This window comes from Nicotiana tabacum, chromosome 13, assembly GCF_000715075.1.
Source record: "Nicotiana tabacum cultivar K326 chromosome 13, ASM71507v2, whole genome shotgun sequence".
Taxonomy (NCBI): Eukaryota; Viridiplantae; Streptophyta; class Magnoliopsida; order Solanales; family Solanaceae; genus Nicotiana; species Nicotiana tabacum.
In genome coordinates, this window is record NC_134092.1 from 6493948 (window position 1) to 6508864 (window position 14917).

The window sequence follows — 14917 nt, forward strand, 5'->3', positions numbered from 1 at the left end:
ATCTTAGCTAGCAGAAATGAATATGTTGATCAACTAAATAAAAAGGTTGATTATAAAATTTTATAGCAAAAACAAAATATTTTTTAGCTTTTGACTCGGCAAAAAATGATACCAATAATTACTACCAAGAAGAATATTTAAATACTTTAATACCAACTGGTCTTCTACTATACATATTGTTGTCAAGTTTCTTATTTCTTACGTATGTTAGTGTCGCCGTATATATAATAAACTTAGTTAAAATTGATCTTCCATTGTATATAGGTTAATTTTGAAGAAAGAATATGCCCGTCATGCTACTGAAAAACTTAGATACACCGAATAACTTATGTAATAGCACACAGATGTTATATAGAAGTTTTGACAATAATTGCACGAACAACTGTATGTTGCACTTTCAAGGGAGACAGAGCAACCAACGCATTAGGAGGAAGCATACACACAAAAATATTGTCCACAAAGAAGTGTTCGTTAAGATACCATCACATTAAATACTTTTACATGACAATATATAATTATCTAACTAACATGATAAAATTGATCGTTTGTGTAAGTTTTGATGATATCCTTTTATTTTAAATTCATGTATTATACTAATGTAATAATATTTTTCGACATTTAGATGATTGTTGTATATATTTATACATAAACTTTCTCTCATTAATTAAATTTTATTATTTCTTTATCTAAATAAATATTTAAATTATCACGTGATATTATTAACGTCCAACGTACGTTAGATATTAGTATATAAAAAAAAATATATTTATTCACTTTTTGGCTAGTCATTACAATTACTTTTGAAGAACCAATCAATTTTATATTTTGTCCTAATTTTTTTAATTTTAAAAAAACATGTTATAGTCGATTTAGTAAAGATACCAATAACACTGAATAAGTGAATATTCGTCCAATTTCGATATTTCTTATAAATTTTCCCTTCGCTACCTTTACTCTTTTTCATTCTTATCTAACTCAAGAGTCCAAGATTAAGACACAATCCCTTAGACATATCTCTATATTTGTCGTATACTTCTCCCCTTTCTCAAATTTAAACCTTGATACAGTAAAACCCCTTCACTCTCCTCCTCCTCCTCGCTCCGCCGCCACAATGCAAGCTCAATTACTTTCCCCACCCACCTACCGCCCTACCCCCACCACCCCCACCACCACCCTTTTCCCTAAATGTAGGCCCCACTTAAAGAAACCACCCACCTTCATCATCAAAGCCACCACCACCACCACCTCAACACCCCCACAAACCACCACTCAAAAACTCAACAAATACAGTAGCCGTATAACTGAACCAAAATCCCAAGGTGGGTCGCAAGCAATTCTATATGGTGTAGGATTAACTGATGAGGATATGAGTAAACCCCAGATAGGAATTTCCTCAGTATGGTATGAAGGAAATACATGTAATATGCATTTGTTGAAATTAGCTGAAGCTGTAAAAGAAGGGGTTCAAGAAGCTAATATGGTTGGGTTTAGGTTTAACACTATTGGTGTTAGTGATGCTATTAGTATGGGGACACGTGGCATGTGTTTTAGTTTGCAGTCAAGAGATTTGATTGCTGATAGTATTGAAACTGTTATGTCTGCTCAGTGGTATGATGGGAATATTGCTATTCCTGGTTGTGACAAAAATGTAAGCCTCTTTACCTTTTTTTCGATAAGAATTTTTAAAAAATTGACTCTGTTTTGTTCTATTTGTTATTTCTTGAATAAAAGATGCAAACTTTGCTATTGTTGTGTAGAAAAAATGCTAGCTTTGCAATTTTATAGGTATATTTCTCGAAGCATATAGCTTACCCTATCTTGTTTGGAATTGAGACGTAGTTGTAACAAAAATGTGAGCCTTTTTTTTAAAATTTTTTACAAGATTTTTTTTAAATTTTTTTACATTTTTTTTTTTAAAACTCCTTTATTGATTTTTGATATTTGGGGAAATTTTGAGTTTAGAAGGATAGCCTTGGAGCAACGGTCAAGTTGTCCGGGTTCGAGCCATGAAATCAGCCATTAATGGTTGCATCAGGTAGTCTGTCTACATTGCACATGTTGGGGTGCGGCCCTTCCCCGCACCTGGGATGCTTTGTGCACCGGGGAAATTCTGAGTTGGTATTTGGGCATTAGGAATTATTTCTTGGATAAAAGATGCAGTCATGCAACCTTTGCTATTCTTGTTTTGGATAAAAGATTCAAACTTTGCTATTCTTGTTTTGGATAAAAGATACAAACTTTGCTATTCTTGTTTTGGATAAAAGATACAAACTTTGCTATTATTATGGAGAAAAGATTTCAGCTTTGCAACTTTATATGTATTTTTAATACATTTGCTGTTTTACTTTCAAAAAATTACTGTCTATGCTGTACAGACTCACAATCTCTTGTGTAGGTTCAACCTCTTAAAGTACTATATGGATAAGATTCCTGGTTGATTTCCTGGAGTATTGGATGTATATGATTCTTGGAAACATAATACTTTCAGTTAGAAGTGTATAGAAGTATAATGCTTTTAAGATTTTTCATAAAAGTTTGTGGATTTTTTTTCCTTTTTGACCAAGCAAAAAAATGAATTCCAGCATATTAGGTGCCTTTCTGCTGTGAAGATTTATTTGGTTATGCAATTACTTCAGAATACCAAATATTTTTATTTGACATGTTATATGTTTTTTCAAAAAAGTTGTTTCTTTGACATGCCCTGATTATAAAACACTCAAGCAAAATGTAATCTGTTTCAAGATTTCATTTAGCAATTTAAGATTATGTAAATTCGAGCATGTTTGCGATTTCTCTCAACTTCCTTATCTCCTACATTTTCAGTGTTCCTTTTCACTAGATTTTTGCCTATCTGTGTGCACATTCTATGGTATTGTAGTTTTATTTTGGTGGAGCGAAAAAATTTGAGACTGTTGTCGGTAATTTATTGTTGCCTATCTGTATGCACATTCTATGATAATTTATTGTTGTTGTATGGCAGATGCCAGGCACAATTATGGCGATGGGAAGACTAAACAGGCCAAGTATCATGATATACGGTGGAACCATTAAGGTCAGATTGGAACACTCATGTTTTAATTCTTTCTCGTGCATCGCAAGCCTCTTTTCATGTAGAGTAGATGTTATCTTCTGAATTAATGCTGCTGCTTGAAACCATTCCATGGCTTCCAATATTTAGTTGAGAATAGTCAAGTTGAATAACTGTGGTGAATAAACAAAAAGGGAGATAACTAGGATAATATGTTTCATTTACTCAGAATTCCCACAATTAATAAAAGAATAGGGAAAAGTAAGACATTGAGTCCATCAAAGAGAGGCGGAGAAGAGAGTTAGCTCGACATGCTTTGGTTTTTTTTTTTTCAACCTACTTGGTCGGAGAGAAGGAAGATTTTTAACTTTCAGGCAGGGTTTTGGAAAAAGAAAGGGGAAAGGGGAAGCTTTGTAGTATTTGAAATCTATGTTTTGATGTATCGAGAAAATGAGAGAGTAGAGGAAAGCACTCGATATGAAAAGCAGTCTTTGCATGACCTCTACTGTACCTGTGTTAGCTACATTGTGTATGTTTCTCCTTTACACTTGCTTTTACACGGTCTTTTGCACAGTGTATGCAACAGAGCTTGTTTGGTTTATTTGAGGGGTGTTATGTCTTTCCTGCTAAACTTTGTGATTTGGTTTAAAAAAAAAAAAATCTTTGGAAATCCTTTATGTTTATTTTAGGAGATGATATGCTGTTTCCACTATGGCTTGAGTGAAGAAGAAGTATATTTAGTGAAAAAATATTTCTTCAAGATGATTCTGGTCTGCTGTCTGGTGCAAAGCCACAAGACCATGTATCTTTTTCAATCCAATCATGACAGAGCTCCTTATCCGTCTTGTAAATTTCTCGTATATCACTGAAATTTTATTTTTTTAAAATCCCAAAAGAATTTCTTTAAAAACAATTTATCCCAAAAGCTTTTTTACAAATTATTTAGAGATTTTCTAATAAAATGTGTACATAGTCACTAAATATTCAATAAATGTTAACAAATAAAACATGAAAAGAAATACATGTATTTCTTGATTGTTCCTTACTTTTCCATTGCATCAAAGAGAATTTTCGTTGCATAAAAAAGCATATGCAAATGGAAGAGAACTTGTTATAGATGGCATAGGAGGCAGCAATCCAAATAGCGCATTGCGGAACATGTCAAGCTGGACTAGCCACGAATCTATATAGTCTAAGCTGTCTTGCTAGGAAAGAAGGTGGAGGGAATATGTAGAGGATAGAAATTGGAATAAGAGAATGAAATAGGAGAGATCACTTTCTTAGGATTAACTGTTAGAAGGAGAGAAAAAGAGTGTGAAAGATTAGAGATGGCATAAGCTGCTTGTAAGCTTCTAACTGTGTGCTGTATGACGACTATAAAATGCCAACACGTCAATTACTTCATTGCTTAATCATAAGGGTGACCAATTTTCAAGAAATAATGTTAAATAGAAAATGACATCAAAGGTTAACAATTCTAGACTCTTACTAACATAATGACAGATAATGATATTTTAAGAGCATTTACTGCATCACATGTTGATCTTTTGTTCTGTTTTCTTCCGAGTTATTGTTGATCCTTTACCTTTTCCTAATTTACAGCCTGGTCATTTTCAAGGGCACACATTCGACATTGTATCCGCTTTCCAGGTATGTCTGCTGAATTGCCAGTTTGCTGTTCTAGTGTCTTTTTATTGCTCCCTTTAGCAATTCTTCTTTGGATGATTATTGTTGTTTAATAAGTAAAGCATTTACTTGGAAACACAGTAAGGAGTTATGGCAAAAGCTTTACTAGATTACTATTCTAATGAAATTAGGAAGGCTATGAAAAATTCTTAGCCATTTAAATTTTCTACTCCAACCCAATATAAAGTAGTTAGACACATAGATATTAAACATTTCCTAGCCTGTGTCAATCCCTCTAAGCATATCCTATTTGTCTTCTGTATATCATCTTCTGTTGGAGGATGGTCTTTATCTGTAGATTTCAGTGATATGGATGCTGATGTTATTGGTGTGTGTGTGTATATGTATTATCAACGAATACATTGTTGAAGCACATTTTATGTCCATGTGGCATTCTGTGGCAACTGGCAAATCTTTTTCTTGACAAAAAGCCATTCCCATTTATGAGTTATGACAACCTTAATTTTTTTTAGTGGATACTCTTGTTTCTACAAGCATTTAAATGTTGTTCTTGCGAAGCTTTCTGATGTGCCAGAGTTGGAGTTATTAAGGTTTATATATGATAGACGCATGCTGTGTGACTTGAACTTTTTAGAGTATGAGAAGGCTAAACTTAAAAGTCAGCTTTTTACATAACATTTTGCAATCACTGATCTTTAATTCTGTAGGAACTTGGGAAATACCATTTTTTCTGCTTTGATTTTGCTTACAGGTGTATGGAGAGTATGTTAGTGGTTCTGTTAGTGATGAAGAAAGGATGAATGTAGTTCGTAATTCATGTCCTGGTGCGGGGGCTTGTGGTGGAATGTATACAGCAAATACCATGGCATCTGCTATTGAGACGTTGGGCATGTCACTGCCTTATAGGTATAAAAGTTGCCTTTTAGGTATATAAGTGTGATGTAGTTACTCCCTTGTCAAAAAAAAGTGTGATGTAGTTACTTAAACTTTGTTTTAACAATAATCATTGCTAATGAGTCCTTTCGCCGTCTCCTTTTTCAATACCAAAGCTCTTCCACACCAGCTGAAGACCCACTGAAGTTGGATGAGTGCCGCCTAGCGGGAAAATATCTTCTGGAATTGTTGAAGATGGACTTGAAACCTCGAGATATCATCACAAAAAAGTCACTTCGAAATGCAATGGTGATGGTCATGTCGCTTGGTGGATCAACGAATGCTGTACTGCATTTAATTGCTATTGCAAGGTAAGCAACTTTTCCGCAGAGTTACTTTACTTTTGCTATGAGTATGTGAGTCATGATTTGTATATCTCCACAGATCTGTTGGCTTGGAATTAACTCTAGATGACTTCCAGAAGGTTAGCGATGCGGTTCCTTTCCTTGCTGATCTGAAGCCTAGTGGAAAATATGTTATGGAGGATGTGCACAAGGTTTGTAGAATACTATGTGTGCCGATATATTTTTAGTTTTGGTTATATGGCATTCACTGCTGTCGATTTTGTTCTGATGAATTGCTGAGCTTAATTATGTATAGATTGGAGGTACACCTGCAGTCATTCGCCACCTATTGGAGCTTGGGTATTTGGACGGGGACTGTATGACTGGTAATTTGCTTTGATGATTATTAGTAGATATTTTGTTGTACTGGTCAATCTACTAAATGGGGCACTCATTTGACTTACTCTTTGATTTGTAGTCACGGGAAAGACACTGGCTGAAAACGCAAAGCTATTTCCTTCTTTAGCTGAAGGTCAGGTAGGTCTTTTTTCCAACGGCTGCTTGCCATTTGCTGCAGTGATGATTTTCTCATAGGTTTGTTGCCTCGTGATGGAAATTAGGATAAATACTTAGTTTTGTCCATCTTTTTTTGTTTTATAGCAAATTATAAGACCATTGTCCAACCCCATCAAAGAAACGGGCCACATTCAGATATTATATGGAAACCTTGCACCAGACGGCAGCGTGGCAAAGATCACTGGGAAAGAAGGGATGTACTTTTCTGGTATGTTACATTAATTTAGAATTTAATATTTTTTGTGTCTCGGACGCTGTTTGTTTGCGTCTTGAAAATATAACAATCACGGGACTTGTGCATCAGGCCCCGCTTTAGTGTTTGAAGGAGAGGAAGCTATGATTGCAGCTATCTCAGAAGACCCTTTGAGCTTTAAGGCATGCCAGCTAATCCCTTTCCCAGTCATTTTTTTCCATTTACTTATATCTGAAACATAAGTAGGTTTTTGATGAGGCAGCAAAGAAGTAAAGATGGAATCTCTGATTTGTTTATTTGTCTTGTTGTATAAACTTACACTCTGCCCTATGTTGGAACTTCAATAGGTAAATTATACATATTTTGTCGAAGTATTGTGCGACCGAGTGTTACTTCTGCTGATTTCTTCAGTTTCATCTCGCATTTGGTCTCGTAGACGTCCATTGCATTTTGCCTAAGTAGTAAAGTGTCATTTAAGATTCTTTTACTCCAAATTCTCTTCTGGAATGCTGAAACTGTCAGTTATTAGTGATTTATTTTGCCTTTTCTGTTTGCTGGAAAGTAACTGCCTGCAATAGTTTGAGCTTATGTTTGAGCCAGTTCAAACGAGACATCTTATCTGCATACCATCTTTCAGGGAAAAGTTGTTGTCATTAGAGGAGAGGGACCTAAAGGAGGACCAGGAATGCCCGAAATGTTGACACCGACAAGTGCCATTATGGGTGCAGGTCTTGGGAAGGTCCGTAATGCGAGATTTATTTTTTCCTCGTCTCTTTTTTTTGTCCTAGGCAAAATTTTTAAGACATGTATTTAGTAAAAGTTATGGTTTTTTATTCCTATTGTCTTTCTATTTGGATTTCATTTTGAAATCTGTTGCATGGCCTTAGCTCCTAGCTTTTTGGTTTTTTCATGGTGCTGAATGTTAATTTTGTTTTCTTTTGGACCATAGGATTGTGCATTACTTACTGATGGTAGATTTTCGGGAGGTTCTCATGGATATGTTGTTGGACATATATGTCCTGAAGCACAGGTACATTAGCATTTGTTATTCAACTCGTTGCTTCTTTTAGCTCATGCCGTCATGCATACTTAAAAAAATCAGCTGTCAAATATGTTAAACTACTATTATAGTTCCTAGTTTTGCGGAGGCAATCACTAGTTTTTAGTTGCCAAAGTTTCTTCACTAATATTCCTATTGTAATCATTAGTTTTTAGTTGCCAAAGAATATTTCTAGTTTGTTTTTTCGAACGTCCAATGTGGTCATGAAGATGCGATTGATACTTAAGCAGTTGCCTTTTAAGGCAAACATGGCATAGAAATATTAGCATGTGATAACAGTCCTAAACCATCAGAATAGCATAGAAGAGCCTGTTTGATCTTGGTTTATTGCCATTAAGAATTGTGCAATTCAAACCCTCACCAGGAAGGAGGTCCAATCGGTCTTGTTCAAGATGGAGACATAATTACAATTGACATTCAGAAGAGGAAAATGGACGTTCAGTTATCAGACGAGGAGTTTGAGCAGCGTAGAAAGAATTGGACTCCTCCTGCATATAAAGCCGACCGAGGGGTTCTCTACAAGGTATGTAATTATTGTAGAAATGACACCAGGTAGCCACTCTAAAGGACTTCTATTTAGGACTTAGCCGGTGCGTCCTGAATTTCAGTTTTTCAATTCAATTTTTAAGGACAAAAATGTCCCAAGTTAAAACTTTTAGTTTAAAATTTCAGCATAAAATAAGTACCGACTAAATAGCATCCCTGAGAATGACTATATGTGCACTTGTCCCGTAATTATTTGATACTAGAGAGATGTTGAACGCAAAAAGCGGGATATTGACATAATTAATTTTTTCTTTCCAGTATATCAGAAATGTGCAATCTGCTTCCAAGGGATGTGTTACTGATGAATAGACAAGAGAATCATTTTTTATGAAAGCATAGAGTGAACCTGGGAAAAGCTTGATTTGTAGATTTTGAATGAAGCTGCAATTGGGGCATCTTCGCGGCTCATAGCATATTTATTATAGAGGTTAATCCCATTTATATTTTCAGGTGCAACTCATATACGATGGTTCTTGTTTTAGAGGTAGTGAGAGCCTTGTTTTCTTCTTTTCTTTTTCCTACTTTGTAATTTTGGATATCTAGTTGTTCATTGGTTTTGATTTAAATTGTATAATACTTGGTGAAATAATATTGGTAAAGGACAATAACTTCTACTTTTGGGATTTATTGCTGTCTGAGTTTTTCTTCATTGCCCTAGGTTTTGGTCTCAAAATGTTGCTCAACATGATCTGAAGGTCTAGATTTCAGGTCATCGTATGAGTTACATGCTCAGAAATCAGAAAATGTCTGATGAATTTGGCTGATTTAAAGTTGAATAGAACTTACTAAAACATTCCTTTCACGAGCTGCGACGGGGGTACTTGTTTTATTTTTCTTCCAAAAATAAGAAAATTGTACATAGGGTGAGGAGGAAGGGTTACAATGTCATTTAAGCAATTAAGTTGGCGGCGGCAGTTGGTGATTGAGATTGTTGGTGGTAGAGGCTGGAGATTGTACATAATGTGATTGATGGTGGCATTGGTGGATAGTGAGGCAATGGTTGTACGGTGGTAGATGGCGATAGAAATGCTTTTTGGTAAAATGAGAGATAGAAATGTTTTTTTGGTAAGTTAAAACCATCTCTCAATGTTATCGCGGTCAAATGGCTAAAATAACTTGATGGATACCTCAAACTTGATACAGATAAATGCAATAAAGGGAATCCAAGGCTAGCAGGAGGAGGTGGTATTCTGAGGGATCACATAGGAGATATGATAATGGCCTTTTAGAGCTTTTTTGGACTTTGCACAAATAATATGGTTGAAGCTAAATCCATTTTCATACCGGACCCGAATTGCCTAAAATTTTGCCGCCCATCTAAAACGACTTAATGAACAATAGTCATCGTCATGACCGTTCTTCGTCTTTTGGCGTTTTAGGGCTATAAAACTGGAATTTCGCCCGATTTTTAGATTTTCGTGTGCTATATAGCCCACGCCGTCTGCATGGGCCCGGGTGACCGGACCCGGATCGCCTAAAATTTTGTCAGCCTATAAAAAACGACCGAAGAAATAATAATCATTGCCTCACCATGACCGTTCCTCGTTTTTTGGCGTTTCAGAGCCCATAAAACTGGAATTTCATCCGATTCCTAGATTTTCGTGTGCTATAATAACCCACGTCTTTTGCATGGGCCCAGGCGACCAGACCCGGATAGCCTAAAATTTTGCTGACCTATCAAAAACGATATAAGGAACAATATTTATCACCTCGCCATGGCCGCTACTCATTTTTTGGTAGGGCCATAAAACTAAAATTCCGCCCGATTCCCAAAATTTTGTATGCTATAGCCCACGCCATCTGCATGGGCCCGGGCGACCGGACAAGAATCGCCTAAAATTTTGCCGGCCAATAAAAAAATGACTTAAAGAACAATATCGCGTCGCCATGATCGTTCCTCATTTTTTGGCGTTTCTGGGCTATAAAACTAGAATTCTGCTCGATTTTCATATTTTTGTAAGCTATAGCCCACGCCACATGCATGGGCTCAGACGACCGGACCCGGATAACCTAAAATTTTGTTGGCTTATAAAAACGATTTAAAGAACAATAGTCATCGCCTCGCCATGACCGTTCCTCGTTTTTTCGCGTTTTAGGGCCATAAAAATAGAATTCCGCCCGATTTCTAAATTTTCGTGTGCTATATAGCCCACGCCATCTACATGGACCCGGGCGACCGGACCCAGATTGGCCAAAATTTTTCCGGTCCATAAAAAACAACCTAAGGAATAATATTCTTCACCTCGTCATGATTGTTTTTCGTTTTTTGGCATTTTAAGGCTATAAACTGAAATTTCGCTCGATTTCTAAATTTTCTTGTGCTATAGCCCACGCCATCTGCATGGGTTAGGGAGACCGAACCTGAATCGCCTAAAATTTTGCCAGTCCATCAAATACGACGTAGGAACAATAGTTATCGCCTTGCCATGACCGTTCCTCGTTTTTTGGCGTTTTAGGGAATAAAATTTGAATTTCGCCCGAATCCCAGATTTTCGTGTGCTAGCCCACGTCATGTGCATGGGCCCGGGCGACCGGACTCGGATCGTCTAAAATTTTGCCTGCTCATAAAAAAACTACCTAAGGAACAATAGTCATCGCCTCACCATGACCGTTCCTCATTTTTGACGTTTTAGGGCCATAAAATTGAAACTACGCCCGATTTTCATATTTTCATTTGCTACATCCCTCGCCATCTAATGAGACCGAGCGATTGGACCCAAATCGCCTAAAATTTTGTCGGCCCATTAAAAACGATCCAAGGAACAATAGTCATCATCTAGCCATGACCGTTCCTTTTTGTTTTGGCATTTTAGCGTCGTAAAATTGGAATTTTGTCCGATTCCAAGATTTTCGTGTGATACAGCCCATACCATCTGCATGGGCCCGGGCGACCGGACCTGAATTCCCTAAAAATTTGCCGACCCATAAAAAATGATCTAAGAAACAATAGTAATCGCCTTGCCATGACCACTACTCTTTTTTGACGTTTTAGGGCCATCAAACTGGAATTTCGCCCGATCCCCAGATTTTTGTGTGCTATAGCCCACACTATCTGTATGGGTTCGGGCAGCAGGAACTGGGTCCTTAAATTTTTTCGGCCCATAAAAAATGACCCAAGGAACGATAGTCATTGCGTCGCCATGACCATTCATCGTTTTTATGCGTTTTAGGGCCATAAAATGGAATTGCGCCCGATTCCCACATTTGCGTGTGCATAGCTCATATCATCTGCATGAGCCCAAGCGACCAGATCCGGATCGCCTAAAATTTTGTCGGCCCATTAAAAGCGACCTAAGAAACAATACTCATTGCCTCGCCAAGACCGTTCTCAGTTTTTTGGCATTTTAGGGCCATAAAATTGGAATTCCGCCCGATTACTAGATTTTTGTGTGCTATAGCCTATGCCATCTGCTTGGGATCGGACGACCGGATCCGAAACGCCTAATATTTTGCCGGACCATAAAAAACGACCCAAGGAACAATAGTCATCGCCTCTCCAAGAACGTTTCTCATTGTTTTGTCACGACCCAATTTTTCCTCCGTTGGGTATCGTGATGGCACCTAGTCTTAGGGACTAGGTAAGCCTAACAATAATTAAAACAACAACATTATTTAAATAGAATCTCTTAAAATTCCCAAAACCGGTAGTACAAGTCATAAGCTCTACAGAGTGTTTACAAGAAAACTTCTAAATACAACTGTCCAGAAATAAGAATAAACAGTGCAAAACGAAAACTAGAAGGTGACTCCGAAGCCTGCGAACGCAGCAGCAGGTTTACCTTGAGTATCCACAGCAACAGTCCACCCAGCTAGCTAACGAACAAGTACCTGGATCTGCATAAAAATGTACAGAAGAGTAGCATGAGCACACCACAGCGGTGCCCAGTAAGTATCAAGACTAACCTCGGTGGAGTAGTGACGAGGAACAGTCAAGATACCCACTGGCCTAATAAACTGAACATATATAAATACATGAATAACAGAAGTATGATGTCTACATAAAGACTATGCAATATGAATCACAATACAGTAATGGCATTAAAGCAAGAAACAACAAGTATCAGCGGAATATCATGAAAATGAGGCAGACAAAGTGAATGGAACACAACCTAAATATGGAATCACGAATACAACAAGGACAAGTAATAACTCAGTAATTACAACCGCTTTTACATCAGGTTTTAGTCAACAACTCCACGAGGTACCGAACCTCGGACAATTCACAACTCACGGGCCTCAATACCTGAACCCTAACACTTGGCATCCTGTGCCCTCATAACACCTCATAACCACACTGACGACTCACGTGCCAATATAGCCATTCTCACATAGAAGGCAAGTAAACAAGGGTTAGCATCTATGCTCAACAATATCAAGAACACCTTTTATCCGATAAGAGTGCTTAACTACGTGTATGCTTGTGCAAGTGTCCTGACATAGTCCATACCAGCAAATAAGCATAAGGAAGAAGAAGAACGGACAACACGTAGAATATTTTCTCACAACTTTCACAAGATAAAGCTCACACAGGTACGTATACAACTACACAAATATCAACAACAAGAATGCCCCCAGGCCATAAATCATCACAAATCAATCCCTGATACAACCCACCTTGTCTCGCCACTTGTGCAATAGTAACATAAATGCCCGCCTTTTCTCGCCATACGTGCATAATAATGTTCCCACCTTGTCTCGCCACATGCGCAACCCATATATATATATATATATATATATCCCACCTTGTCACGCCGTATGTGCAAATATCAATAGTAATAATAGCACGGTAGAAACCTCGTGCAATCCCATAACAATAACCGCACGGTAGAAACCTCGTGCATCACAATAATAACAACCGCACGGAAAAAACCTCGTGCATCACCACAACAAATACAACAACAACAATGGCAATAATACAAAGTACGACAAGTAAATCAACTCAAGAACTTTTAAATCACAGGAAAAATGTGGGACCAAATCACAAGCAATAACCACAGTAAAGAATGCTAGGCGTAAAGAGAACAACTCAACAAAGGGAAACTAATGTGTATCAACTATCCCACAATATACATTTCAACAACAGGGAAACTAACACGAGTTAAATAATTCCAAATAAAACAAGTCGACTAAGACATAAGATATCTAAAACTTCTTTTAAGGTTGAGGAATTACTAAGGATTTTCAACAATTTAATTAAGGATAAGCAGCGAAAAGATAATCATAACCTCAATTAAGACTGAACAAATTATAAGATGATATAATAATAATTTCAAATAAAGATAAGCAGTTATGAAAAGATAGCATGACAATAGAGGAGGTAGAATCTTCAGTTAAGTCAAATAAGAATACAATAGGCAATAAGAGTGAATCCTGAAAGCAATTAATTCTAATTAAAGCATGTAAAGGTGAAACTAGTAAATAGAAACTTAATCATATCAAGAATGACTTCATACTCAGTGAATATAAGGACCTAAGAATCCTAAAAGGCCAATTTTTCACAAATAAGTCCGAGCACGCACTCGTCACCTCGCGTGCATGGACTACAAATCAACATAGAAGACTCAAATCTTAAGGAAAAGTTCCCCACACAAGGTTAGGCAAGATACTTACCTCGAACCAAGCTCAAACAGTCCGTAAGAATGCCCTTCCCTCAATTATCCGACTCCAAATGGTCCAAATCTAACCAAACACAATTGCATATCATAATTACAACAATAGTAGACTCATCTAATTAACGAAATCAACATATTAACGAAAATTCCGAAATTAACTCAACATTGCCTGTGGGGCCCACTTCTCAAAATCGGGTAATAATCACAAAATATGAACACCCATTCACTCACGAGTCCAACCATATAAGAATTACTCAAATCCGACCACAAATCCCCTTTCAAAACTCGAAATCTTCATTGAAGAAGTTCTTCCAATTTTTTCCAATTTCAACCCCAAAAATTCCGAAACTAAATGGAGAAAACAACTATAGATTAATGGAATACAACTAAAAATGAGTTAGGAATCATTACCCCAAAGTTTCCTCTGGAAATCCCTCGAAGAATCGCCAAATTCCGAGCTCTCAAGTCCAAAAACGAAGAATGAAACCAAACCCTCAGATTCCTCTTTTCTGCCCAGGCGTGACCGCACCTGCGCATAATTAGCCGCATCTGCGCGACCGCAGGTGTGCACGTCCAAGCCGCACCTGCGCTTCCTCTCGCTTCTGCGCGCCAAAATCCGCATCTGCGGGCATCGCAGATGCGAAATTTTCCTCGCACCTGCGACCCCTGGCGCTCCTCCACCTTTCCGCTTCTGCGTTTGCCTCTCCGTATGTGCGCTCTCGTACCTGCGGCCTCTTCTTCGCAGGTGCAAAAATACCAGAAGCATGAAGACTTAGCAGTAACACAAATCAAACTTTTAGTCCGTTAAGCACCCGAAACTCACCCGAGGCCCCCGGGACCTCAACCAAGCATACCAACCAATCCTAAAACACCGTACGAACTTAGTCGAGCCCTCAAATCACATCAACTAACGATGAAACTACGCATCGCACCATGAATCGAACTTATACATTTCAAATCTTTCAACTTCTAAAACTTGTGCCGAAACCTATCAAATCAACCCGGAATGACGTCAAATTTTGCAGGCAAGTCCCAAAT

At 37.5% G+C, this 14917-nt stretch overlaps 1 protein-coding gene across 1 annotated transcript; it reads left to right on the top strand.

The window, feature by feature from the left end:
* Window positions 1-957: 957 nt before the first annotated feature.
* On the top strand, window positions 958-8894 carry LOC107787836 (dihydroxy-acid dehydratase, chloroplastic). The gene is made up of 14 exons (XM_016609444.2): window positions 958-1648; window positions 2981-3052; window positions 4631-4678; window positions 5427-5581; window positions 5725-5919; window positions 5993-6104; window positions 6209-6278; window positions 6371-6429; window positions 6553-6676; window positions 6773-6843; window positions 7299-7400; window positions 7611-7691; window positions 8086-8244; window positions 8526-8894. Exons 1-14 carry the CDS (start codon window positions 1112-1114, stop codon window positions 8574-8576), a joined length of 1836 nt encoding a protein of 611 aa, XP_016464930.2. The 5' UTR covers window positions 958-1111; the 3' UTR covers window positions 8577-8894.
* The last annotated feature ends 6023 nt before the right edge of the window (window positions 8895-14917 follow it).